The sequence below is a fragment of the Mastigoproctus giganteus genome, chromosome 5, assembly GCF_048544385.1.
Source record: "Mastigoproctus giganteus isolate SK-2022 chromosome 5, ASM4854438v1, whole genome shotgun sequence".
NCBI lineage: Eukaryota > Metazoa > Arthropoda > Arachnida > Uropygi > Thelyphonidae > Mastigoproctus > Mastigoproctus giganteus.
In genome coordinates, this window is record NC_143579.1 from 155,969,809 (window position 1) to 155,996,181 (window position 26,373).

The window sequence follows — 26,373 nt, forward strand, 5'->3', positions numbered from 1 at the left end:
ACACCATAACTTCACTGCCTATGAACTTGATTGTTGGCACAATGCACTCTAATTAACAGACATTCTCCACACCAACCTATTTGATCAGAATAGGGTGTAGCAAGAATACCACAAGAATACCAAAACACAGGAATACCACAGAAGCTCACTCCACATGACCTCTGGTCATGTGGAGTGAGCTTCTGTGGTATTCCTGTGTTTTGCTGGACCTGGACAGTAGTGGTACTACCATGCTTCCATTTCATGAATCACTAGTGATCAATTTTGGAGGGTTTACGTTACTAGCAATTGTGTTAATTGATATATTTGTACGTATTCATACATACAATATTTGAATACAAATTCCATTCCCTTCTTGTGCTACACAAATTCTTTGAATTGTAAATATACACAGTTCAAAGAATTTCATATGGAGGGAATGGAATTTGTATTCAACTATTTGAGAGAGAGAGAGAGAGAGAGAGAGAGAGAGAGAGAGAGAGAGAGAGAGAGAGAGAGAGAGAGAGAAAAAAAAGTACTATTTTTATAAACTTTTTAGATATATAAAAAATGGAAAATATTATTGTAATCATTCCAGTTTTGTAAAATTTTAACGATTCATTGTTAAAAATCAGATTTGTTTAAATTTTACATGCAACTTACCCTATGGACCCAATCTTTGCATTCTGTATCTCCAGTGCACCTATCTAATGCATTAGGAGTGAGAACTAAAAGAAAATGTTTTGCCTGCCGAATGCTGTTGAGTAAATTGTTATCAAACTTTCCTGCTTCTAGTCTTTCTACATCAATAAAGACAGAAAATCCTCTTAACTGTAGGTGTACTTTCAAAAGGCTGTAAAAAGAAAAATTAGTGTGTATATATATATATATATATATATATATATATATATATATATATGTGAAAACAAACTTAAAGATAAAAATTAGAGAAAATTGGAGGATTTTCTTGTGTTAAATACAGCGGTTGTAACACTTGCATCAGAACAAAGCTATCTTTGCAAGAAGTTTCTGGTATTACACTATTTTTACACAAATGGCACTGTAAAAAAGTTTACCATTTATTTAAAAGATAAGTCACTATGATGGATTGTTTTGGGGCCAGGTGATGTCTCTATATTGTTTTGAGTTTATAGGTGAAAAGAGATCCTATAGCAGAAAAGTCAGGAAACTGTGCCTTTAGTTTTGCACGGTAATAGATTTACAGATCTTTTTCAGTTTCATTTACTGAATTTGACTGAAATGTTGCATACGTTCAAAAAAAGAAAGACGTCAGAAATATCAGTAAGTTCTCCTTTTCAGAAGTTGAGAATGAAATATGATGAATATTTTTATTGTTACTGGCTAGACAAGAAATGTTACTAAATATTTTAATTTTTTTGAAAAGAAGTAAAACACTAAAACTAGTAAAATGTCTTTCTTTGCAGCTTTAGGCTTTCCAAAAATGAAAAACTACCGTAAAAAGAAGGAAATTGCCAAAGTGAAAACCCTGGAAAGCCAAAGACAATGCACCAAGGAGATAATTGCCAATCTCCCTGAATGGCAATTATCTTTCTTGGTGCATGCCAGTCAAGGAGATACATAATCTCATTAGCTATCCAGAGTTTTCATTTCTGAAATTTTCTTCTATTTACTGTAGTTTTTTATTTTTGGAAACTAAACCTGCAAAGAAACACACTGAAACCAGTGTGTTTCGGTGTGTTTCTTTGCAGTTTCTTTGAAACTTCACCGAAACTGAAGGAAAACGTCGAAACCAGTGAAACTGGTTTCGGTGTTTTCCTTCTTTTCAAAATATAAAAATTTTAAATGATTTTTAAATAATTTAAAAATAGTTATATTTCCTGTATGGCTGGCAGCAACAAGAATATTCATCATTCTGTAACAGAGCTGTATTGCTAAAAAAAATAGTACCAGAACGCTTGTCGATTAATTACAAATAGTTACGTATGCTTTTTTCATTTGCAAAAATAAATAAATCAAAGATTAGAATATTTGTTCAGTATTTTTTTATAACTATTAAATAAAAATTTCAAAAGTAAAAAAACAAAGACAAAAAATTTTAAAAATCAGAAAAGAAAAAAACAAAAACAAAAACTCCAAAATAATATAAAACGTACTGTTCAGAAGAATCATAGAAATTCCCATACAGGATCAATTATGTATTCTTGTGTGACTGCCCTTTTTGTTTGTTGGTCAACAGCAGAACGATGAGACTGCAACCAAGTTCGGACTTAAAAATTTGAATTCCACAATTCTAATGGTGGACTGTGTAGTTTAATAAACAACAAACTTGCCACACGTTCAACAAGAATACGGGATCAACAAGAAGACGAAATCATAGTCTTGCCCGCTGACAAGGGTAGAGCTACAGTTATTTTAGACAAGGAACAATATTTTAATAAAGCCTTGGAACTATTGCAAGATACTACTACGTATAAAGTCACCCGTAGAAATCTGTTGGTTAGTTTGGAGCGACAAGTGAATAACCTTATACAGCGTTGGCATAAGTCAGGATGGATATCCAAGCAGGTATATTGGTCATTACATGCTGCTGGATGCCGCTTACCCAGATTCTACGGGCTTCCTAAGATACATAAAGTGGGCATACCACTCAGGCCAATTGTATCATTCATAAATAGTCCCACGTACGCTCTATCAAGGTACCTAGCTAAGTTGATCGCACCCATAGTAGGACTTTTCAACTTTGTCATCAAGAATAGCAAAGAGTTTGTGGATTTTATAAACGGACAGACTATACGAGAAGATGAAATTATGATTTCTTTCGATGTTACATCACTGTTCAATTGTATTCCTATCAAATTTGGAGTCCATTGTGTTAGAATGGCATTAGAAAAGGATGTATTGTTAAGTACTAGGTCTCCTCTACGTATTAATGATATTTGTGAAGGTGTGGATTTTTGTTTATCCAGCACCACCATGGTTTTCCAAGACGTCATGTATAGGCAGGTCCATGGTACAGCCATGGGTTCCCCCCCCCCCATTAGTGCCATAGTGGCTAACCTAGCTATGGAAGAATTGGAAGTCAGAATTTTTGAGGCTTTGGAATTTCCCATGCACAAATGAAAAATATTTGTTGATGACACATTCACCATTATACCAAAGGGGAGGGAGGACCAGGTACTTGATGAACTTAATAGCTTCTCCCCTTTTATCAAATTTACTTTGGAGGTGGAAGCAGAGGGGACCCTACCATTCCTTGACGTGTTGGTAATTAGGGATGGTTGTAGGCTCAAGACCAAGGTGTTTAGAAAGCCCATGTGCCGGGGTCAATATACCCATTATACCTCAGCACAAGCCAGCCAACACAAGGATAGTGTTGTCAAGGCTTTAATAGATAGGGTGTGGTCCCACTGTAGCACTTCCGAGGATAAAGATAATGAAATTATTCGTGTCACGGCAGACCTCAAGAAATGCAGCTACCCCCAGAGGGTGTTGGACAGATTTATTAGAGGAGCAGAGTCCACCCGTAATGAGCCGTTCACTCCTGTGAGTACTGCATACATTCTCTACTATCCGGGCTTTTCAGACCACATTGCACGAATAATTCGGGGGTGTCAGATACGCTGTGTGAAACTCCCGGGACGGAGGTTACACACAGTGATATCCCGTGTCAAAGACCCCATAATGAAAGAAGCCAACAGTGGGGTGGTATACGAAATTAAATGCCCAGATTGTGGGGTGTGTTATGTGGGTGAGACGGGCGACGACTGAAAGACCGTCTGGGGGAGCATATGAATGCAATAAAGTCTGCAAATTACGGGAAGTCTACCGTGGCAGAACACTTCTGGGAGAAGCAACATCAAATTTCCCCGGAGGATGCTGTCAACACGCATCATGCACAGGGGTACTGGGACCGTAAATGGCTTGAGAGTTTACGTATTGGGGCAGCTAGCAATACCATTAATAGAGACAGGGGTGTATGCTTACATCCCCTCTTTGAAACCGTTGTTCTTGGACGAGATGAACGGTTTCAGCTAGCGCGCTCCCGAGCCATTTCCAGTTCCGGTGTGTAAATGGGAAATTCCAACCATATTCCTGAGTAACCATGTGATGAGTGCTGGGATCTGCTATTTAAGGATGTGCTGCACAGCAGAAGTATGCTGTTGAGAAAGGAGATCGCCATCTCCGAAAGCTACAGTTGTTACGGTATTTTAGTATATTATTTCACTGTTTTTATCGCTTTTATCATCATATTTTATTTCACATTTTATATTTTATTTTATTTTATTGTAAATTAAACCACATCAGTTTTAACTTATATTTCCATTTTTATATTTGTAATTTTATTTTATTTTATTTTATCGTAAATAAAGTGTTTTAGTTGCAGTATTGAAAATTCTGTTTATTTAAATACCGGCTTGTGTGAAGTCTAATTGCTCAATAACAAGCAGAACACCCGAAAATGTTGAATGTGTGCGAGCTGCAATCAACAAAAATCAACTATTGACAGTGAGAGAATTAGAAGAAGATGTGGGGATTCCACAGACTATTGTTTCAGAGATTTTGATTGAGGATCTTGGCATGAAACGTGTGGCCATAAAATTTGTTTTGTGATTCCTGTCACAAGGGCAGAAGGAATTTCGTGCTGAAGTTGCACAGGACTTGCTTGAAATCACTAACAATGACTCAAGATTTCCTTAAAAAGGTCATAACGAGAGATGAGTCATGGGTCTATGGCTATGACCCTGAAACAAAAGCCCAGTCTTCACAATGGAAGTTGCCTGATTCTTCACATCTGAAGAAGGCACAGCAAAGTCGTAGAAACATCAAGGCCATGTTAACGGGGTTTTTTTTTATCATGAAGGTGTTGTCCACCACGAATATGCTCCTCCAGGCCAGACAATAACTAAGGAGTACTACATCGAAGTCCTTCGCTGGCTGAGGGATGCAGTAAGAAGAAAACGGCTGCAGCTGTGGACAAGTGGTGACTGGCAGCTTAATCACAACAATGCACCAGCCCATTCTTCAGCTCTCGTGCAGGCTTTTTTTGGCAAAACATCACATCACCCAGGTCTGTCAGGCCCCTACAGTCCAGATGTGGCTCCCTGCGATTTCTGGCTCTTCCCAAAGCTAAAATCGCTGTTGAAAGGGAGGAGGTTTCAGACCACGGATGAGATTAAGGAGAATCCAATGAGGTAGCTGATGACGATCCCAAAAAAGGGACTTTGCAGATTGTTTTGAAAAGTGGAAGCAACACTGGGATAAGTGTGTGAGGTTCCAAGGGGAGTACTTTGAAGGGGACTAAGGTGCCAAAAGTAAATTACTTTTTTTTTTTTTATATTACATGGCTGGATACTTTCCGGACAGACCTTGTAGAGAGCAGCAAAATGTTGGAGGGTCTTTCTGAACAAGCAGATATATATAATGAGTAAGATATGCATGCCTGATAAGGAGTCTCGAAAGTATTACTTCCTCTTGTGTGTTTGCCTGATTATAAGAGTTAGGTTATTGCAATTCTGGTTTGATTTGGAGTAGGAATTTGATCTGGTTTGATTTACTGTAGATTTTATCAATGATGATGTGTTTATGTGCACATGGTATTTCGACTTATAATCATTGTAAATTAACCATTTTTAAAGGCTGCTTCAATAGGACTAGTTATAATTTTGGTAGCTTTATTAGCATGTTTATTTCCATTGATTCCAATATATCACCTGGAATATGCCATATTTTGACAACCTGATGTTTTTTCTAAAGTTTACTGATGGTAATCTTTATTTTATTTAGCAGAAAGTGTGAAGATGCATACCCTCCCTGCAAAGTCAGAAATATACTTTGTGAGCCTATATATATTATGCTCTGTGGAAGTAATAACTGATGGATATGGCCTATGGCTAGTTGTAGGATTCACATCTCAACAAATTATATGTTGTGTCATTGTAAGTTTGGCTACACCAATTTTGTTGTAATTTTTGTAACCATCTGTACACATTTCAGAACTGGATCAGTGAGGCAGAGTGTGTAGCTGTTTCAGACTTTCAATGAAGAGGATATTTTTAGTATTAGTATTGGCAAATGATGCAAGGAAGTGGGCTTAAACAGTAACAGCCAAAAAAAAGGAAGAAAAACTTTCCACATCATCTGTCCCTCTCCTCTAATAATTTGACCAATTCTTCCTTATATTTATTCAAACTACTCACTTCCACAATGGCAGATGGAAGTTTGTTACAACAATCAACTACCTTCTGGATGAAAGCAAATTACCACACATTCACTATCATGTAACAATGCTTCCTTGTTTTAAATTTATGTCCCAATGTGTGTGTTGTCTGAGCTAGAGTAAGGATGTCATCAATATTCAGCTTAATCAATACATTCAGAGCCTAAGCACCTCAATCACATCTCCTCAGAGGTGCCTAGTTTCCAAATGCTACCATTTGTAGAACTGAAGTCTTTTTTGGTAACAGTTCCCCTTTGTTCCTCTCACTAATCTTGTTGATCTTTTCTGCACCTGTTCCAATAAATCTACATCCTTCCTAAAATGAGGCATCCCGAGCTGTATGCAATACTCAGGTTGTGACCTTACTATACGTCCTTATCCATGGCAGCAAAATTCCTATATATCATTAACAAAACCCTATGAGCTATCCTAGCAGCCAGTCTGCACTACTCAAAGAACTACATGTCTGACTGCATAATTACCCTAAGTCTTTTTTTTTTTCTCTACAGCCTTCAGTGTGGTAGTACACAATCAATATGTTATTCTAGATTAGGCCATCCAGAAATATCTAGAAAAATTAGGCCAGCTGCCTAATTTTAAATTTTGAGCATACACCCTGTTAACAGGGTGTAAGATGACACCCTTCGTGTCATCTGCACGAAGATGACACAAAGGTTAACAGGGTGTATGACATCTCATCAATATCATTAATAAATAATGAAAACAATAATGGATTCAGCAGTGAACCCTGGAGAATACCCCTAAGTAGTTCGAGAAGAGCAGTGCCCATTGATAACCACTCTCTGGCTTTAAATCATCCCTTTATCCACAGCAGTATCTTTTCCCTCATGCCCCACTGCTTCAATTTGTATGGCAGTCTTTAATGTGGAATAGTATCAAATGCTTTTCTGAAATCTAAGTATACAACCTTAAAATCATTTTTTGCATCCATTTCCTTTGTCATGCACTATATTATCCAATCAGATTGGTTAAGCAAGATCAACTTTAAACAAATACCTGCTGTGACTGATGTATAACTGCATTCCTGTCTAGATGGTCCTGCATTACCTCTCCAATAACTCAATTTTTTTTTCCTAGAACGCAAGTCAAGATTACAGGTCTGTAATTACTCACTTCATCCTTGGATCCCCCTTTGTGAACTGGGGAGACATTTGCACATCTCCAATTCATAAGGACCTCCCCAAATTCAATGATGCTTTCATAATTATGGCCAAGTGTTTGCTTATCTCTTTCTTTGCTTAATAGTTATGCCATTCATATTTAGTGGGTCAATGTAATCTTCCCTTTCCTTCTAGTGTTAACATAAGCAAAGAATTCTTGGTTACTTATTTTTGCATTCTTTGCCAAAGATTTCTTGTAAAGTTTATCATGATACATAAATAACATCATGTATCAGGAAAGCCAAGGGTTTCCTGTCTATGATTTATAGAGTGTTTGCTAGTTGAAAAAAGGACATAATTATTTCTCTTTACAAAGTGATGGTTAGACTACATGTGAAATATTACATTCAGGTCTGCAGATGGCACCTAAATAGACATAAAACTTCTGAAGAAAGTTCAAAGAAGGGTGACTGAATTAGTGATGAGTAAAAATCGAAGCACATATGAAGAACAACTTTAAAAAAAGTGTGAACTGCAAAGTTTTATAAGTGAACATCGAAGATGCAGATCTGATCGAAGCATATGAGGCACTGAAAGGATTAAATAAAATGAATGAGGAAAGTCTACCCTCCCTCCTAGTCAGACAAGAACTGTGAAGGGGCACAAATATAAAATTTCAGGTAATAAAGACAAATTTATGAAATTCACCTATGGGCAGCCAGTTGCTGGGCACTGGAATATACTGCCTCCCAAATTGGCAGGGTCAGTGTTACTAAGTTTAAAGTGGAATTAGTAGTATGAATATTTTGTTTTATTGATACTTGTTGTGATTATTTTTAATTTATTTGGGCTGATGCAGAAAAGTCCACTTCCTTGCATCATTTGGCCTTACTAATACTAATCCACTGATATATTTATAGCATTAGTGCCAGAGCTATTTTTGATAAGTATGGTGCAATGAAGACCTTAATAATTCTTGGTATTATTTGATCTGTGAAAAGGATGTGCTGATGTTAAAATATTGTTGGTTTTATTTGTCAAATAAGCTTTTTTTTTTTTAAACTGGTCTCACAGGATCAATATTCATTAAATTCCATTTTAAAGGCATTTGATTATACTTGATTTCATTAAATAAAATCATACACTTGATAAACGAAATAAAATCAGAATCAAAAGTTACAAGGTTACTAAGTCAGTAGTGCTGGAAACATTTCTGAGGCATTTTCTATTCACTTCTAAGTTATTACTGGTTTTAAGCTATGAGGGTTACTCCAGTTTTCTCCTTAAAAAAAAAAAAAAAAAAAAAAACAGAATAATAAAGAAAACTGAGAGTCATTTTTAAGAAAATAAAAGTAATTTTTTTTATTTCATTTTTGCTAGTGTGATTATCCCTCTTTTATATTTTTTAATATCCAATACTTTACCTTTGCAGCCCACACATTTTTAATGATTATTTTGAACATATCTGTAAACAATATTTACCTTGCTAACTGTGATCCATTTGATCTTCTGTAACTAACAAATACATCAAGACATTTATTGCTATTATCTTCTTCTTCTCCATGATCACACAATTCTGCTAATCCTGGATACGAATATACAGAAAAAAATTTTATAGGACAAGTTTTTTAAAATTACTATTCATTATTTTAATCCTTTGATAAAAATTATTAATCACATTTCTTCCACATATATCAAGTTTGTTTGTTTGTTATTTGGTTTTTAGGAGCATTAGCAACTAAGGCCATATTGCTCCGGGGATATGCGGTGGTCATTCCCTGACCTTTCCGCATCCTCCGTATTTGGTGGTGACGGGCTCGAACCCCGGTCTAATCAAGAAGCATGTGCTACGCACTACTGCTCCTTCCCACCTGGCTAGGGAGATGCCTTCATATATCAAGTATTAAGAAACTAAAGAGATTATTGATGTGAAAACATATATAGCAGCACCTAATAATGGAATCTGATGGAAGTGTAATGGAAATATGAGACAGAAATAATGTCACATCCTAAATGACGCTAACTCAGTCACTAATGTTGGTTCGGTAGAATAAGTAGCGGGTGTGAACATAAAACATACATAAATCATACATAATCACAGTCATACTACTAAGGAAGTATGACTGTGATGGCACAATCATACTAAGGAAGTATGATTGTGACATCGCAATCATATTTCCTTATTATTGTGCTGATGTAGTCTCGATGTCACAATCATACCATTTTACAAATGGATTTACCTAACCTCTTCCAAGCCAAAGATGTTGACAACATCTTCCAAAGATGTTGTCACATAAAACATCTTTCGTGCATACAGGGTACACACATGCTTTAATTTTTTTTTATATATTAAGTGGACTGATAATGGCTGTAGTTAAAATTCCATTTGACAGGATTAAAAGGAAGTCTATTTAATATAATATCAACTTTCCTCAAAGTACTTTTTTCTCCAATTTTATTTCTGCTAGCCAGTTCTAATGTTAGCTGGTCTCTGAACAGTTCTTTCTTGAAAAAAAAGCAGAAGTTGCTGATCTGATGAAATCAGCAGCCTGATTATGAGGACTCGATGCTAACCACATATTTTGCCTGAAGATGAAGAAAGAATCAGCCATCAACATCCTGAAATGACTAAAACATCAATGAAATCCATGTCATAGTTCAATTGGATCAACAACTGACGATTCAAGAGATTTCCGAGGAGATATCTCTTTCATTTGGTTTGGTTCAGGCCATTTTTGTATTAGTAGTTTAAATTATGCAAGGAAGCAAGATGGCTCATTATCTGGTACAATACCACCACTTTCTGGCTGCTAGATAGTCCACTGGACTGATCCTATTGGTAACTCTCTAGGAGGTATCCAGATCAGCTAGTGTATAATCTTGCTGCCTCTACTCTACCTGGAGAGAGTCCGAATTGTATGTATATGGGGTGGGCACTGTTGAGGCCATCTTATGTCAAAGGAGCTGAATGCATTTGTGCTATGTGTATGCTCTATCCAAATTTTCATTAATTCACACATTCCCCACCCAAGTTTTCTTTTTCTACCGAATGCATCATGAATAGTCAAATGGTGTGATTAACCAAGACAAATGCAAATGTAGAGTCATTGTAGAGCTATGCAAACTAGCAGTAAAATTGATTTAACTGTGCATTATTTTGAGGCAGGGGAGGAAATTCAAAAATATTAACAACTTGAAGTTGCTATTGAAAATCCAAATAATATTGGCAGATAAATTGACTAAAATTAAATAACCAACACGATGAAATGAAGTCAGATGCCAAAATGAAAAAAGAAATCCAAACAGTATCATACATAAAACCCATCTATGAAACCCATTATGTAAAGTGCAATATACCATTCAGTAAAGAATGCATTCAATGAATTCAAGGATTGCTCTCATAATTATGGCTAATGATTTGCTTATTTCCTTTGCTGCCTCCTTTAATATAACTGAATAGATCCCATCCATCCCAGATGCCTTCCTTATGTTTAACTTCAACGGTTTCTCCTCCGCTTTGCTCTCAGTTATTACAAAATTATTTAGTTCCCTGTTAAGAGTTTGATAAACTTCTTGCCTCCACTTCCCTACAGAATCCCTCATGAATGAATGTAGATGCAAAATACTCATTCAGTTTGTCAGCTTGGCTTGATCATGTCCTGTTTATTGGAAATGTGGGTATGATGCTCTGAAGCGAACTTGGCATCCCTTCTTAGGGCTCTGTGGTAGGTGAGGTACTTAGGGCATCCAAAATTTTTATTTTATTTCTATGAGGAATCTAAATCCATTTTCTTCTGGGGCCCCCAAAAAGGTTCCTACCTAACTGATCATACGACAGTGATAAGTACAAAAAGACCCAGAACTTTTGATAGATCACCATCAATGACACTGCTAGTGCTAATTCTCCATTCCACTGGAGAGCAGATAATTGGGAAAATGTCATCTTTCTTCAACCAGAAAGGATTAGAAAAGTTTGCAGTTTCTCCAAAGTCCATCAAACGACTACACTCTGGGGACATTCTAGTTGTAGCTACAAGTCCAAAACATGCACAGCAACTTCTGAAAGCCACACTGATAAGGAGAATACCTATTATTGTAATCCCTTGTAAAACACTGGACTGTTCACATGGTGCCATATCAGAATGGGATCTTCATGTCTCTGAAGCAGAGCTCTGCTCTGAATTAAAAGATCAAGGTTCACACCTTGATCAGCTGTCAGGTGATCAGGTGACAGCTGTCAAGAGAATCCAATGCAAAGGAACGGTAATCTTGTCCCTATGCAAGTTCTCATCCTCACATTCAACCAGGCCTGGTCCAAGGTATTTCCGTGCCCTGGGCAGAAAGATTTATCGGTGCCCCTTTACAAAGGATATATATATATATATTTTTTTTTTTTTTTTCAAGATTTGTAAAATTTGGTGCCCCTTAAAGAATGGCACCTTGGGCAGGGGCACCATTCTTTATCTGACACTGCATTCAGCATTTCACGGCATCCAAGTTCTATCAAGGCAGGCTACTTAAACTGCCTACTGATGATTTATGTTTATTTGGTATTTTAAATGTCAAAAATACAGCCACTCTCAACAGCCTGTTGTGGCTCCCCTGCCTGTGATCAATGTAGTGCCAAAGACCAAGAGAGCAAGGAATGTTTAACTTCTAAGCCAAATTGTACTAACTGCCAAGCAGAGCAATTTTGATTTCTTTTTCATCCTTCCACTGCTGGTATACTCTCAAGCATGCCAGCAGTGGAAGGATGAAAAAAAAAAAATCCAAAAACTAAAAACAGAGTTGAAAATCTCCTATCAGGAGGACAGAAAACGCATCCAACCAATAAATAGCACCAAGCCTTCATAAGCCTGGAAAGTTTCTGGGAAGAGTACCATCGGAATCCAAATTGATATGCCTATTCCACCAAGGGTCATTCACTCCAACTGCGTGTTATTTATTGAGTTCACAAAAGCCCACCCAAACATCACAGTCAGCTACCATTCCTATATCTGCATCTCCTAGTGCTCCACCACTTCCAAAATACAGTGGTAAAGAAACTCCAAAACAACTGGAAGAGCCACCGACAATGCAAGAAATAATGGATGTAGAAGTTACGGAGGTACAGGACAAATCTATCCTGGAACTCTGCAAAAAAAGAAGAAACGGATACAGGCCAACCCCTATTTTTTCCAAACAGAGATAAATCCAGGACTCAGAAAACAAAGCCCTCATCCCTTTGGAAGTCACCAAATGAAAGTCCAGAAAATGAAGGGCAGATACACATTGCACCCTTCATCACTCCTAGAGCATAATGGATATGCAATTGCAGACAACTACAACTGCAAACACTCTTGGGGAGACATTTGCGAAAGTGTCTGCAAAACATCTTACACCCCTCTGAGTTTCTGGCTCTCAAACAAATCTTAAGAATCGCAACATTTAAATTCTTACAATGAAATTGCTGCAGATTCCATCAAAATAGTGATGACATCAAGGCCCTCCTGTGTATGCATGAGCCAACTTGTTCACAGGAGACATATTTAAAGGCAAATGAGGACCCTTACTTGCGTGACTGTTCAAGTTTTCACAAAGACAGAGCTGGGAATGGACCTGTCCATAGAGGAGTCACCATCATTGTGGTAACAAATACCTCCTTTGAAGCTACACCACTTTAGAGGTGGTAGCAGTTAGTCTATCAGTAGGGTTTCTCTTAGCTGTTTGCTCCATCTATTTGCTACATGGGAATGACATCCCACAGGCAGACCTCAATGATCTCATTAGACAATTGCCTTCCCCTTTTCTGTTACTAGGGTTCCAGTGGACACAATACTCTGTGGGGTAGTACTGACATCAGTGGAAGGGGTCAGACTATTGAGCACATGCTCAAAAACAATGACCTGTCTCTTTTAGACGTGGGACATAACACCTTTTTCCACATGCCTACCAGTACATTTACTGTGATTTATTATGGTCCATTTCCCTCAGCATGAATTGTTCAGGAGGCTTCCATCCTGCAGTCGGTTGATAATGGCTGCACTTTACCTTTATCTTTCCACATGCTCCCCTTCTCTCTCTCTCTCTCTCTCTCTCTCTCTCTCTCTCTCTCTCTCTCTCTCTCTCTCTCTCTCTCTCTCTCTCCTTGTTTGTATATGGAAGGTTCAAGAAAACTTTTATGGTAGTGATCACTTCCCTGTGATATCCACCCTTTGCAATGAGAGACCATGCCACCTGTCTAGGATACTATGGTGGAAGATCGGATCACACTGACTGGAATGCTTTCAAAGATCTGGCATCATTTGATACCACTACTGTTGGCAAAGAGCCAATTAATGACACAGTAAAGCAAATCACAGACAGTATTGTCCAAGCAGCGGCAATTGCATTTCAAAGACATCGACTCGGCTTCCACAATTTCCAAAACTGTGGTGGAATAATAAATGCAAAGCAGCAAGAAAGGTTCATAATAAGATGTGGTGGACATCTCACCATTATCCCACTATAGATAACCCAACAGCCTTGAAACATGCACGTGCTAAAGCACGTTACATTAGACGTCAGAGTCAGAAGGAATCTTGGATCCACTTCACATCTTCCGTGAACCTGGTGTCATCACCTAAGCTTGTCTGAGATAAAGTCTTGAAAATGAAGCAGGTACATATTTGCACCCTTTCATCAGTCCTAGAGCATAATGGATGTGCAACTGCAGACCCAAACACAATTGCGAACACTCTTGGGGAGACATTTGTGAGTGTCCACCAAAACATCTTACATGCCTCTGAGTTTCTGGCCCTCAAACATGATGCTGAAAAGCAGCATTTGAAATTGTCTTCAAATAACTGTGAAGAATACAATCAACCTTTCACAGAATGGAAAATGAAAGTGACACTATCATTATTCCAGGTGAGTGCCATCGGAGCAGATGACATCCATTATGACATGATTAAGTATCTTTCATCTAAATCTATGGACTGGTTGCTCTGTTCGCACAACAGAATCTACCTTGAAGACAAATTTCTAGACTCCTGACATAAGGCAATTGTGCTTGACTTCCCAAAGCCAGGAAAGTATCTGAATAATTATTGCATCTGAATAATTATTGCTCAATTGCTCTCACAAGCTGCTTGTGAGAGGTCCTGGAAAGGATGGTGAATGCCTGCCTCATGTGGTAGTATTTGGAAGCAAATGACCTCCTTCCCAAAGTAAATGTGGCTTCCGAAGGACCAGGTCAACACTTGATCATTTAATAATGACTAGAAACTATTTGAGATGTTTCCTCAAAAGTGAGCATCTGGTATCAATTTTTATTTGATATGACATGGCTCAGAGATTTCAAATTTTAAATGATACCTGTGATCTGGGTCTTACGAGCTATCTAGCCCTTTTTATTGAACCATTCATTCCAATTTCATGTGGGGTCTGTTCTCTCTCTCTCTCTCTCTCTCTCTCTCTCTCTCTCTCTCTCTCTCTCTCTCTCTCTCAATCTTTTTTCCAAGAGGAGGCAATCCCCAAGGATCAGTTCTAAGTGTTACGCTTCTTGCTATCAAAGTTAATTCTATTACTGAACAACTTCCTCCAACTGTAAATAGTGCCCTCTTCATTGATGACTTTAACTTCTCCCAGTCACACAACACAACTGGGTTACTGAAAAACAACTGCACCATGCCACTGACTACATCAAATCTTGGGCAATGGCTAACAGTTTCAGTTCTCACCTCAGAAGACCATCTGTGTACACTTTTGTCACAAATGAAATTGTTATCCTGAACCAGAACCGAAGCTTGGACAAAATATCATTCCAGTAGCACCTGAGACAAAATTCTTGGGGCTTGTATTTGATAATAAGTTGACATTTTTAACACACATCTCTCAACTCTGGACAAAGTGCACAAGGGGGCTGAACCTTCTCTGAGCCAACTCATCCCACAAATGGAGAGCAGACTGGTGCACTTTACTCTGCCTTTATCATCCATTTGATGATGTAAATTAGATTATGGGTTACAAGTATATGCATCAGCAAGAAACAGTAAACTATGATGGCTAGACCTAGTTCACCATCAAGCCATCCACATTGTTATTGGAGCATTTCAAACATCCCCTGTCTAGAGTTTATATGTCGAAGCAGCTGAACCACCACTGTTGTTTCAGCGAAAGTAATTTTCTCTAAAGTATACTTTCAAAATGAAAACCTATGTGGACATCCATTTTTGAGCCACGATGGGAGAATCTGTATAACACCTGCCAGACTGCCAACAATCCTTTTGGTATTTGTCCAGGAGATACAAAGAGAATTAAACATCATGGTAAACTATGTTACCACATCATGACAGCAACTGCTTCTACCTTGGCATGCTCAAATACCATCATGTGACTTCTCCATGTAAATTTGGGGTAAGGCCACCATCCAACTTCGTTCTACCAACAACTCTATGCTGCCCACCAAGTTGACTACTCTGACTTGCCTTTCTTCACTGATGGTTCGAAGTCAGAGTGTTATCTGTCGGATCTGCTGCCATCTTCCCATATAACACTATATCTGGGAAGTTTCCCCACAAATGCAGCAGATACACAGCTGAAGCGAGTTAGCCCTGGACCACATTAAAACCCACAATTACCAAAAGTGTATAGTACATATTGACTCATTAAGTATACTACAGGCTTTATTGGCAATGAGATATAATTCTCATCCACCCCTTACCCGAGCCCAGCAAATGCTTCAATCTCTTTCTGAGCAAGCTTTCAATATTGTTTCTGCTGGATCCCAAGCCACATTGGAATCAAGGGTAATAAACTGGCCGACACTAAAGCCAGGTTGCTGAAATCTCACAACAATCGTAGCCTGTTAATCCCTATACAGGCTACAGGCAAGTAATATGCAGTAGGTTATTCTCCCAGTGGCAACAATCTTATTTGATACAACACTGGCAGTCTAGTCTGCACAGGAATCTTAGAGAAGAAGCTGTTCTAACTTGCCTCCACATAGGACAAAGTCATCAAATGCATGCATTACTGCCGAGAGCAGATGACTTTCCTATGTGCGAGAATTGTAGCACCTTTTTACCATTAGTCATATTTTAACTGAGTGTCCACGTTTTAGACTAGACTGTGTTTTATATTTTACGAATTTAATCATCTGGCTGAGCCTTATACATTCAGTCAGATTTTATCTGATGATGAGCATGTGTCTGCTGTTTTTAGCTATTTAAAATCGATAAACCTCTTTACTCATATTTAAAATTTAACTTTTTATTGTTATTTCTTTATTGTTATATATTTTGATATAGTGACCTAATTTGTTAGGTCACTGAAAGCTTAACTGTTTTCTTTTATATGACCTGGTTTTGGTGCATTACAGCTTTGGTTGCTAATGCGCCAATAAAACACAGACCAATCAATCACAAGAAAAGTTGGTGTGTCATGATTTTGTATTTTGGTCTATGCTCTCTTTGAATGACCGGAGTCATATTCTATATCAAGCTTGGAGGCTCTAATGAATGAAATCTGTCAGCATCCACAGTAGCTTGACCTTTTGGCCTTGAGTGATCTGTTTTCACCAAGGGTTATCAGCCCCGCTGTGGGGAGACAGGAGTAGTGCCAATGTTGCCAAGGAAAGATTAGTAAAATTACTTTAATATTTTAGTAAACTAAAGTATTAAAAATTAAGAAAGGTAGCTTCACTTTTTTCTTTCTTCAAATACTTTTTGAAAAAAAAGCTGCTATCAAATAAGGAAATTTGTTAAGAACTAGAACTGTACTGTTGTGTAATCACTCTAAGCCAGAGGTTCCCAAACTTTTATATCTTATGCCCCCCCCCCCCCACACACACACAACACACACTTAAAAGATTTCATAAATTTCATGTCTCTCCTTCCAGAACAAGTAAAAATAAAAAATTTGAGATAAAATATAGGTGGAGGAGTTACCACATTATAAACTTTCATACATTTAATTTTAAAGACTGAAATAAAATATGCTTTATACCTGGTTAGTGGGATGGTTTGTTATATTTTGTCAAAAAATGCTTCATATAACAACACACTACCACAAAAATCCCAAGTAACTTCCCCCCGCCTCCTAGGACTACGAGCTACATTTTGGGAACGTCTAGGGCAACTGCAGTTTATGCTGAAAGATATCATCCATCACATAAAATGCTTAATATTGGACCCTTGGAAGAGTGTGTAGTGTGACTCGTTGCTCACAAGACTGATTCACAGTCCATGTTAAGTGTGCCTTGCACTATACCAATCAGTGGTGTGCATCTGCATTGTTGTCAAAGGATTATGGGCTTTAACCCTTTTGTAAAAATTCATAGTATATGGCTCCACATACTGTGGAAAGAATTAAAGGTTTGCTTATGGTCAATTACGGCTCTAAACTCATTCTTAAGGGCAGTCTCATGGAAACATTTTTTGTCTTTGGATCTCTTTTGTTTCATAGTTTTTACCCACAGATCCCAAAATAAAATGCCATTTTATGTTATTATTCTAATAAACAAATATGACACACAAACAAATATTTCTAACACATTTTAAAAACTGGCTTTCCACATTTAATTGACATTTAACAGTATTGTTAATACTGACATTATTGACATTTAATTAATTTAATTTATTGATCTTATTAATTTAAAATACCATGCCCCAAACTAGAGCAGCAAAGCAATGGGCACAAAGTGGCAGGTGTGCTGTGACTCGGGGGAGAACTGAGGGGGACGATTCTCCAATGCATCACAGCCTAAAAAAATGTGCAACTTGTGAAATGTTTGCCGAACTCTCTGAAATGGAACATGATATTGCCATGGGGGATGCCTTTGTGTGTGCACAATGTAAGGAGTGTAAGGAAATCAGGCAACAACTCAGTGTTGTTATGGGCCTATATGAGAGCTTGAAGGACAGGGTGGATGCCCTCGAAGGATCTAAATTGATGGGTCCATCAGACTCTCAGCTGCCCACATCAACGCCAGAGCTTGCACTTGGTCATCACGCAACACAGCGGCAACCCCCAAGGCAGAATGCGCTGGTCCCACAGGAACTAGTAGTTGTTGGTGATTCTATTGTCAGGGAAACGGGGACATGTTTGTAAAAAGGATAGGTGGAACAGGACCAGTGTATGTCTGCCAGGGGCAAAGGTTGATGACCTTGTAGAGTGGATATCATCTTTTAAGGGCGCAAAAAGTGATATAGTTGTATACGGCACTAATGATATTAAGAGTAAGAGACTGGTAGAATTACTTAACAAGTACAGGTCACTGTTGAAAAAAGCCGGGAATTAGGGTTAAATTTGAAAGTGTCTGCAATTCTTCCCAGACACGATAGAAGGGAGTATATGATAAGAGCCTTGTTGATTAATTCGGCCCTGGAAAGATTGTGCAAGGCTCAAGGGATAGAATTTTTTTCAGCCTGGTGTGTACTTGTTAACAGGAGAGACTGCTTCTACAGGGATGGGATACACTTAAATAGAAAGAGTGCAAGAATATTTGCTGATGCTATCGAGGCAGTGTTAGGTGGGTCGGAAAACTGCTAGCTTGGGGGGGATACAAGGACTAATAGTTTAACAGAATTTGAGGTGAAGGTGATTCTTGCACAACTTCAATTAGAATAAGTAGTGACCTGGAGCGAGGGGTGTTGGGGGTTTCAGGGACGGATAACAGTCATCGTGAAATAGGTGGGTATATGGGATGTGTTAGGGTGAATAGGAGCATGTATGCTTGCATGCATACCAATGCTAGAAGTATAGTAAATAAATTTGATGAATTTGAAGTGTTGGTCAAGACATCAAAGGCGGATATTGTTGGGATAGCAGAGACGTGGTGTCACACAGATATAAGGAATGCAGAACTGAAATATGGGGAGTACAATGAGTACAGGAAGGATAGACAGGATAGAAAGGGAGGAGGTGTTATGCTGTTAATTAAGAAAAACATAAAATCAAAAGAAGTGCACCCAGTTGATATAGATGAACAGTCCACTGTTGAGTCAGTTTGGTGTGACATAAGCACTGTGAAAGCAAAAATAAGAGTAGGAGTGTGTTATAGGCCTAATGACTTGAATGATTACAATGAACAATTTTACAGAGAAATAGAGTGGGCTAGTAAATCAGAATGTCTTATAATGGGGGATTTTAACTTCCCAGATATTGACTGGAACTTGTGGGTTGGTCACTCACACACTAGTTAGACTTTGTGGATTTATTGGATGATTGTTTTCTGCAGCAGCATGTTCGAGAGGCAACCAGAGAGAGTAATAATCTTGATCTGGTTATCAGCAGTGATCATTCGTATATTAAGAATTTGCAGATAAAGGAACCACTAGGTGGCAGTGATCACAGTGTACTGATGTGGGATTTACTTAAAGATTTAATTACCATATCAGGGGTAAAGGAAAGCGTTTTTGCTTCCGTCAAGGTGAGTACAGTGGTCTCAGAAAGTTTTTAAATTCTGTACAGTGGGATCAACTGACGATGTTACCAACAGTAAATTCTAAGTGGGAAGCATTCAAGGAATTAATCGTGGATGCTACTAAAAGTTTCATACCTATTAAGAAATATTGTTCAAGGTTTAGGCCTAAATGGTTATCTAATGAACTAATTAGACTCGTAACAGAGAAGAAAAATGCATGGGATGCATATAAATTATCAAGCGACTCAGAAGCTTTTGGCAGATTACGAGAAATCCTTGGCAAAAGATGCTAAGAAAAACCGCAAGGATTTCTTTACTTATATAAACTCTAAAAGGAAGGGGATGAATCTGATTGGTCCACTTGACATCGATGGTTCAGCTGTTGAGGATCCTGCTCAGATAGCAAACAAACTGAATGAGTATTTTGCATCTAGATTCACACATGAGGAATTATTAAGGTTTGAAAATGGCAGAAGGTTATCAAATTGTAGCAGGATACTTAATGATTTTGTAATAACAGAGCAAAGTGGAGGAGAAATTGTTGAAGTTAACATAAGAAAAGCACCTGGGGTGGATGGGATCTATCCAGTTATATTAAAGGAGGCGGCAAAGCAACTAAGCAAACCTTTAGCCATAATTATGAGAGCATCCTTGGACTCAGGGGAGGTTCCCACGGACTGGAGATGTCCAAATGTATCAGCAATTCACAAACGGGGATCGAAGGGTGACACGAGTAATTACAGACCAGTTAGTTTAACTTCTGTTCTGGGTAAAATAATGGAGTCACTGGTTAAAGATGCATTGCAGGATCATCTAGACAAGACTGCAGCAATAATTCAGACAAAGCATGGGTTTGTTAAGGGAAAGTCTTGTCTGACAAATCTGATTGGTTATTATGATGTGGTTACAAAGGAACTGGATGCAAAAAATAATTTTGATATCATATATTTGGATTTCAGGAAAGCTTTTGACACTGTTGCGCATGGAAGACTATTGTACAAATTGGAGCAGAATGGTATTAAGGGTAAGTTGCTACAATGGATAAAAGGATGGTTAAGTGGGAGAAGACAGAGGGTGGTAATCAATGGGTGCTGCTCTTCGTGGACTAATGTTATTAGTGGACTCTCACAGGGTTCGGTGTTGGGTCCACTGTTGTTTTGTATATTTATCAATGATATTGATGAAGGTATATCAGGCTTAATGTTGAAGTTTGCAGATGATACAAAGGTTGGCAGGGTTGTTAATGACAGTAATGGCAGTGTGCTACTGCAACAGGATCTAGATAATTTGGGCAGATGGGCTAAGAAGTGGCAACTGAAGTTTAACCTTGACAAATGCAAAGTACTGTATATGGGTAGAAGTAACCCAAGAGAAACGTACCAACTGTGTGGTACTACACTTAAGGTGGTAGAAAATGAAAAAGACCTGGGAGTAATTGTGCAGTCAGATATGAAGTTTTCTGAGCAATGCAGACAGGCTGCCAGGGCAGGTCATGGGGTTTTGTCAATGATATATAACAATTATAGGATCACCAGTGAAGTGATCTGATAGAGGTGTATAAAGCCTTGAATGGTTTGAGCATGCTCAATGCTGATGGGATTCTTCCTCTTGCTCAGAATAATCACCTGAGAGGGCATAAATTCAAATTGAGGAAAGACAGATGTAGGATCGACGTGCGGAAATTTGCCTCTAGCCAGCGGGTGGTTGGTTGGTGGAAAAGAATTCCATCCCTTGTCGTGGAAGTTAATAGCCTAAATAAGTTTAAGGCTCAGCTGGACAGGTATTTCGAACAAACAGAGGGGTGAAGTGGAAGTGCTTTTTTTTTTTTTTTTTTTTTTTTCCTTGGCTGATGCTGCATAAGCTTGCTTTCTTGCATCAAATACCTCTGCTAATGCTAATTTTGCTAGCAGGGAAAAGGAGGTGATTGTCCCTCTGTATAAGGCAATGGTCAGGCCACGCATTGAGTACTGTGTACAGGTTTGGAGGCCTCATTTTAGGATGGATGTAGATTTGCTTGAGCGTGTACAGAGAAGGGCAACAAGATTGGTGAGAGGAATGAAGGGATCCTCTTACCAAGAGAAGCTTAAGTTCTGCAAATTGTGGTGGCTGGAGGCTAGGCACCTGCACGGTGATCTGATTGAGGTGTATAAGGCCTTGAATGGGTTGAGCACGCTGAATTCTGATGGGATCCTTCCACTTGTTCAGATTACGAACATAAGGGGGCATAAATTCAAATTAAGAAAGGACAGATGTAGAATAGATGTGCGGAAATTTGCCTTTAGCCAGTGGGTGGTTAATTGCTGGAACAAACTTCCATCTGTTGTGGAAGTTGATAGGTTGAATAAATTTAAGGTGGAACTGGACAGGATTTGGAGGGAATGGTGTGATTTTTTTTTTTTTTTTTTTTGGCTGATGCTGCATAAGCTCATACACTTGCTTTCTTGCATCACATGCCGCCACTACTACTACTACTACTATTTCAAAATATGTAGATTTAGGCATGTTCAAGGAAAATCGAGGAGAAAATTGTGGAGAAAATATTTTTCTCCACAAAAATATGCAGGCTTTAGTGTTTTCATATAACCTTGGGTAAACAAAACCCTAAAAAAAAATGTTTCTAGTCTACATCAAGAACTGAATCGCTCAGATATTTCCCGAGTAGTTCTCTGTGACAATATAAAATATAAATGAGTGACAAGCGGGGGAAACACACTTGTCACTCGTTTGGAGATCTATGTTTGGGTCCCATCATAAACTGGAGGAATTTCTAACAACTTCTTCAATCGGGTATGTAATCAGCCAATCCCTGGAGGAGAGAGTAAGGTTCCCCTCTGAGTTATTCCAGGTTTTTCAGCCAGCATAGCATGAAAACTGATCTGTGAAGACTGGTACATAATATCATATTGGACCATATTTTGGCATTACATAATACACAATGGCACAATAAGTCTAGGTTTGCTGGTACACCAAAAACACAACTTTTTCAAGTATTAGAGACAGTTAAATGGAGCAACCTACGAATGCCAAACACACCAGTCTCTTATAGATAATGTAATTGCAATTATTATTATGTTAATGGCTCTCAAGCATAACTTATATCTGTTTAAGTGTATTATGTCTGTAGATGGCCGATTCATGAATCAATATGCATGTTGCACTGCCTGAAAAATGTGGAATAACTCATGGGGGAACCATTTTCCCTCGGCCCGAGATTGGCAAACTACATTCTTGATTGAAGAATTTAAAATTTGTCACCACTTGAACAATTTAAAATTATCACCACTTGTAACTCATTCCAAGGAATGAGTTACAAGTGTTGAAACCACTATACTATTACAGAGGGTGGGCCCTTATTTGATGTAAGCGGCATCCCTCATATAACAATAACGATACTCCTCTCTGTGAAATATAACAGGATACTCGAAGAGTTTAAAGAGCTGGTTCAAAACAAAGGATTATAAAAATTTGTCTTCTGAATATTTTTACAGAATGGCATATTGTCCCTTTTGTCATTTTACACAAACATTTCAGTATGGTACAGTATATAACAAATAGCAGGCTCTTGAAATAAGAGTTATATACTTTGCACAGACAAAGGTAACATACATTTTTCTTTATATATTATACTGCAAATATATATTTAGATAGCAAGGAGACCAAGATACTAACTTACCCCTTGTTGCCTGTGCAATCCGTAATCGATGGATGCTGTTATCAACTCCGCATTCCTTGGAAAGTTGGTCTTCTGTAATATATCGAAAGGTGTCCCGCTGTACTCCACACTGAAGCATTTGATAAGTATATTGGCAAAATTCTGGACCCAGTGTTTGTAATATTTGGTTGAGGTAGGTGGCATCACAAGAAGTGTAGTCTGCCATTCGTTTCAGTTGGTTCAGTTCTCGAAGAAACCTATTAAAGTAAAAAGCTAGTTAAAACATGTTTTGAAGATATTCAGCTTCTGGAAATTATACTACTTTTCAGTAAAATTGACCACTGAAAGAAATTCAATATTTAGCTCAAACAGTGAATGTAACTAATAACCTGTACCTATTTCTACAAACCCTTGCTACTGTTCCTGCAGCACATGTTCACATGAGGTGCAATTTATGGGGCTGACTATCCAAATTTCTTATACATGAATGTTCTAGTATAAATATGTAAGAATTAGATTTGATAGACTGTGTGCTAAGTATCAGTGCTTTTGGAATTCCTTCTATTTAAAGTGTCTTTAGCACATGTTACAAAACCTGAGCAAACTCAGGTGAGGACAGATGATTAGCATGTATTTTCAATCTCTCTCTCTCTCTCAAATCCTTCTGGTGGACCAATTTCACTGATCAGCAGTATATAATGATATGATTATACACGAGGATATAATATACCGAACTGATGCTGTTAATTATCCCTGATTCGTACAATCGTACTTTTTCAATATTTCATTTGCAAAAAATATTCTTGACGTCTGAATTCTCATCTGAAGCTGTTTTCCTAATTGCAGCATGCACTAATGAATATATAATATCGTGTTTTTAGGAATTCTTTTATTTAGTTTAATTTTCTTCTTATTACTTTTTTAAAACTGAACACATTAATTTTGTATAAAACTAAAATCACTTGGAGCTGTGCACCATATATTTCAATGTATGAGTTGACCTTTTAAGCTAAAAACTGTCTGAAATTTGAGGGTCGACTTATACTCAAGTATAAAATACTAAGCTTGAATTAAAGGCATGTGCTTAAGGTTAGAAAGACATCAGTTAATACCTATATATTTATAATTTATTAGATATGTATTATACAAATATGGACTGGGGATATATTGGGCAAATGAGTGATTGATTTGAGGTTTTTTTGGACCATAAGCAATTGTGGCCATGATGTACCAAGTCCAATAATTAAATATATCAAAAACAGCAGTAACCTACAAATAAGTTACCATGTTAAAGTGAGGATAGCTAAAATAAGTTAAAGTGAGGTAAAAACAGGTAAAGAGACAGAAGTATATACAGTGACTATTAAAAAGCATTTATATATGTGTATACAAATTTATAATTTTTAAAAATTGAAAAATTTTAGACATATCATTTTTGTCAGATAAAATCTGATTGAGTGTAAAAGGAGCAATCATCAGATGGTTAAAAGCACAAAAAGATAAAAGACATGTATTTACAAAATCCTGACACTCGATTACGATATGCTTGACAGTTAAAATGGTGTTACAGTGCTCGCACATAAGAGGGTCATCGGCCCTCAGCACAGCTGAGCTTGAACAATTTCCTTTTTATAATTCCTCTGCTCACTGATGAACTGTTTAATCTCATATAATTTGCTTGCAATCTGCCCATGAACGTTGCCACTGGGAAGCCAGTTTCTTTTGGATGGCAATTTGGCTGTGATATCAGACAGATCATTTCCCTTCATCTCAATGTGGCTGAGGATCCAGATGGTGCAAATATAAAATTCAGATTCAAGAAGGAAATGAAGCTTCTGCTGCACCCAGGACAGGACTACATGAGGTTTAAACCTCATTAATGAAAAGGCCTGAAATGAACTGAGACAACTGGTATGCATAATACATTTTTGGTGGTGGTGGGTTTGCATGTGATCCAAAGCTAGAGCCTGCAACCCTGCAGTAAATATACTGCAATCAGGGAGAATGTGATCAGAAGTTGTAGTGCTTGGCAAGACCACCAGATTCTATGATCAGTTCTGACTTCGAACCATCTGTTTAGATTGGCAAGAAGTCAGAATGTTTGGTTCAGTGTGCAGAGTAGAGCTACAGGTAGAGAGAAGATGACGTGTTGGCCTTCCCCTGGTTGTTAAATGGAAATCACAGGCTGAAACACTAGCGTGCCAGGATGGAGGGGCAACTTTTTCTACTGTGAACGGTAAATCTCTAAGTAGCTCTTGAATAGGAATACCAAATGGACAGTTGGCAGTCTAATCAGTGTTATTAAGATTTTTCCAGCATGGCTCAAAAACAGATGTCCGTGTGGGATGGTCTGGCAGGAATTTCAATTTAAAAGCATACTGTAGAGAAAACTATTTCCATTGAAGAGATAATGGTGGCTCATTTGCTTCAATATACAGGCTTTGGAGGTTGTTCGATGCACTGGTAGCAATATGCATCATCTGATGCTGGATGGGATCCAGCTATCAAAGTACAGTGTTCTCTCGATATTTGGGGAGGGTGCATTCCAAGACTTACCACGAATAATTGATGCCCCCTCACTGGTTACTCCCCTCTCAGAAACACATTTTTTTAAAAGTAGATGTACACCCAACTGTCAGTGTTCAATTGAAGTTCAGTGGCTCATTTCTTCCACACCTTTTTTTTTAAGGGATAATTTCTTCTTGTAAATGCTAATAAAATAAAAATAAGAGAAATCGATAAAATGATTTATTATTAAATTTGTCAATGCATTTAAATAAAAACCTAAAAAAAAAGAATTTTTAATTATCCTACGTATATCAACACACATATCTTATTAGTTAACATAAAGGAAAAATATTAATCTTTTTTACAAAAAACAATGTTATAGGTATCTGCTTCTTTTTTTTTTTTGCTTCATTTCATTGTACAGCATGGCATAAGGCGCAAATGCTTGTTCCAATTCTCGAGCAATTTCATACTCTTTTCCATTGAAGGATCTAATTCATGGATTTTGTGCTTTAAATTTCTAGTCTTT

General features: G+C 37.8%; 1 protein-coding gene across 2 annotated transcripts in view; it reads right to left on the reverse strand.

The window, feature by feature from the left end:
• Positions 1-26,373, reverse strand: part of Sarm (sterile alpha and armadillo motif) — a 328,620-nt gene that overhangs the window by 25,347 nt on the left and 276,900 nt on the right. For both annotated transcript variants that reach the window (XM_090374247.1, XM_090374248.1), the window contains exons 5-7: positions 23,358-23,593; positions 8,782-8,884; positions 643-832 (exon numbers count right to left, since the gene is read on the reverse strand). In XM_090374247.1, coding sequence (XP_090230373.1) covers positions 643-832; positions 8,782-8,884; positions 23,358-23,593 — 529 coding nt within the window. The remainder of the gene's footprint in view (positions 1-642; positions 833-8,781; positions 8,885-23,357; positions 23,594-26,373) is intronic.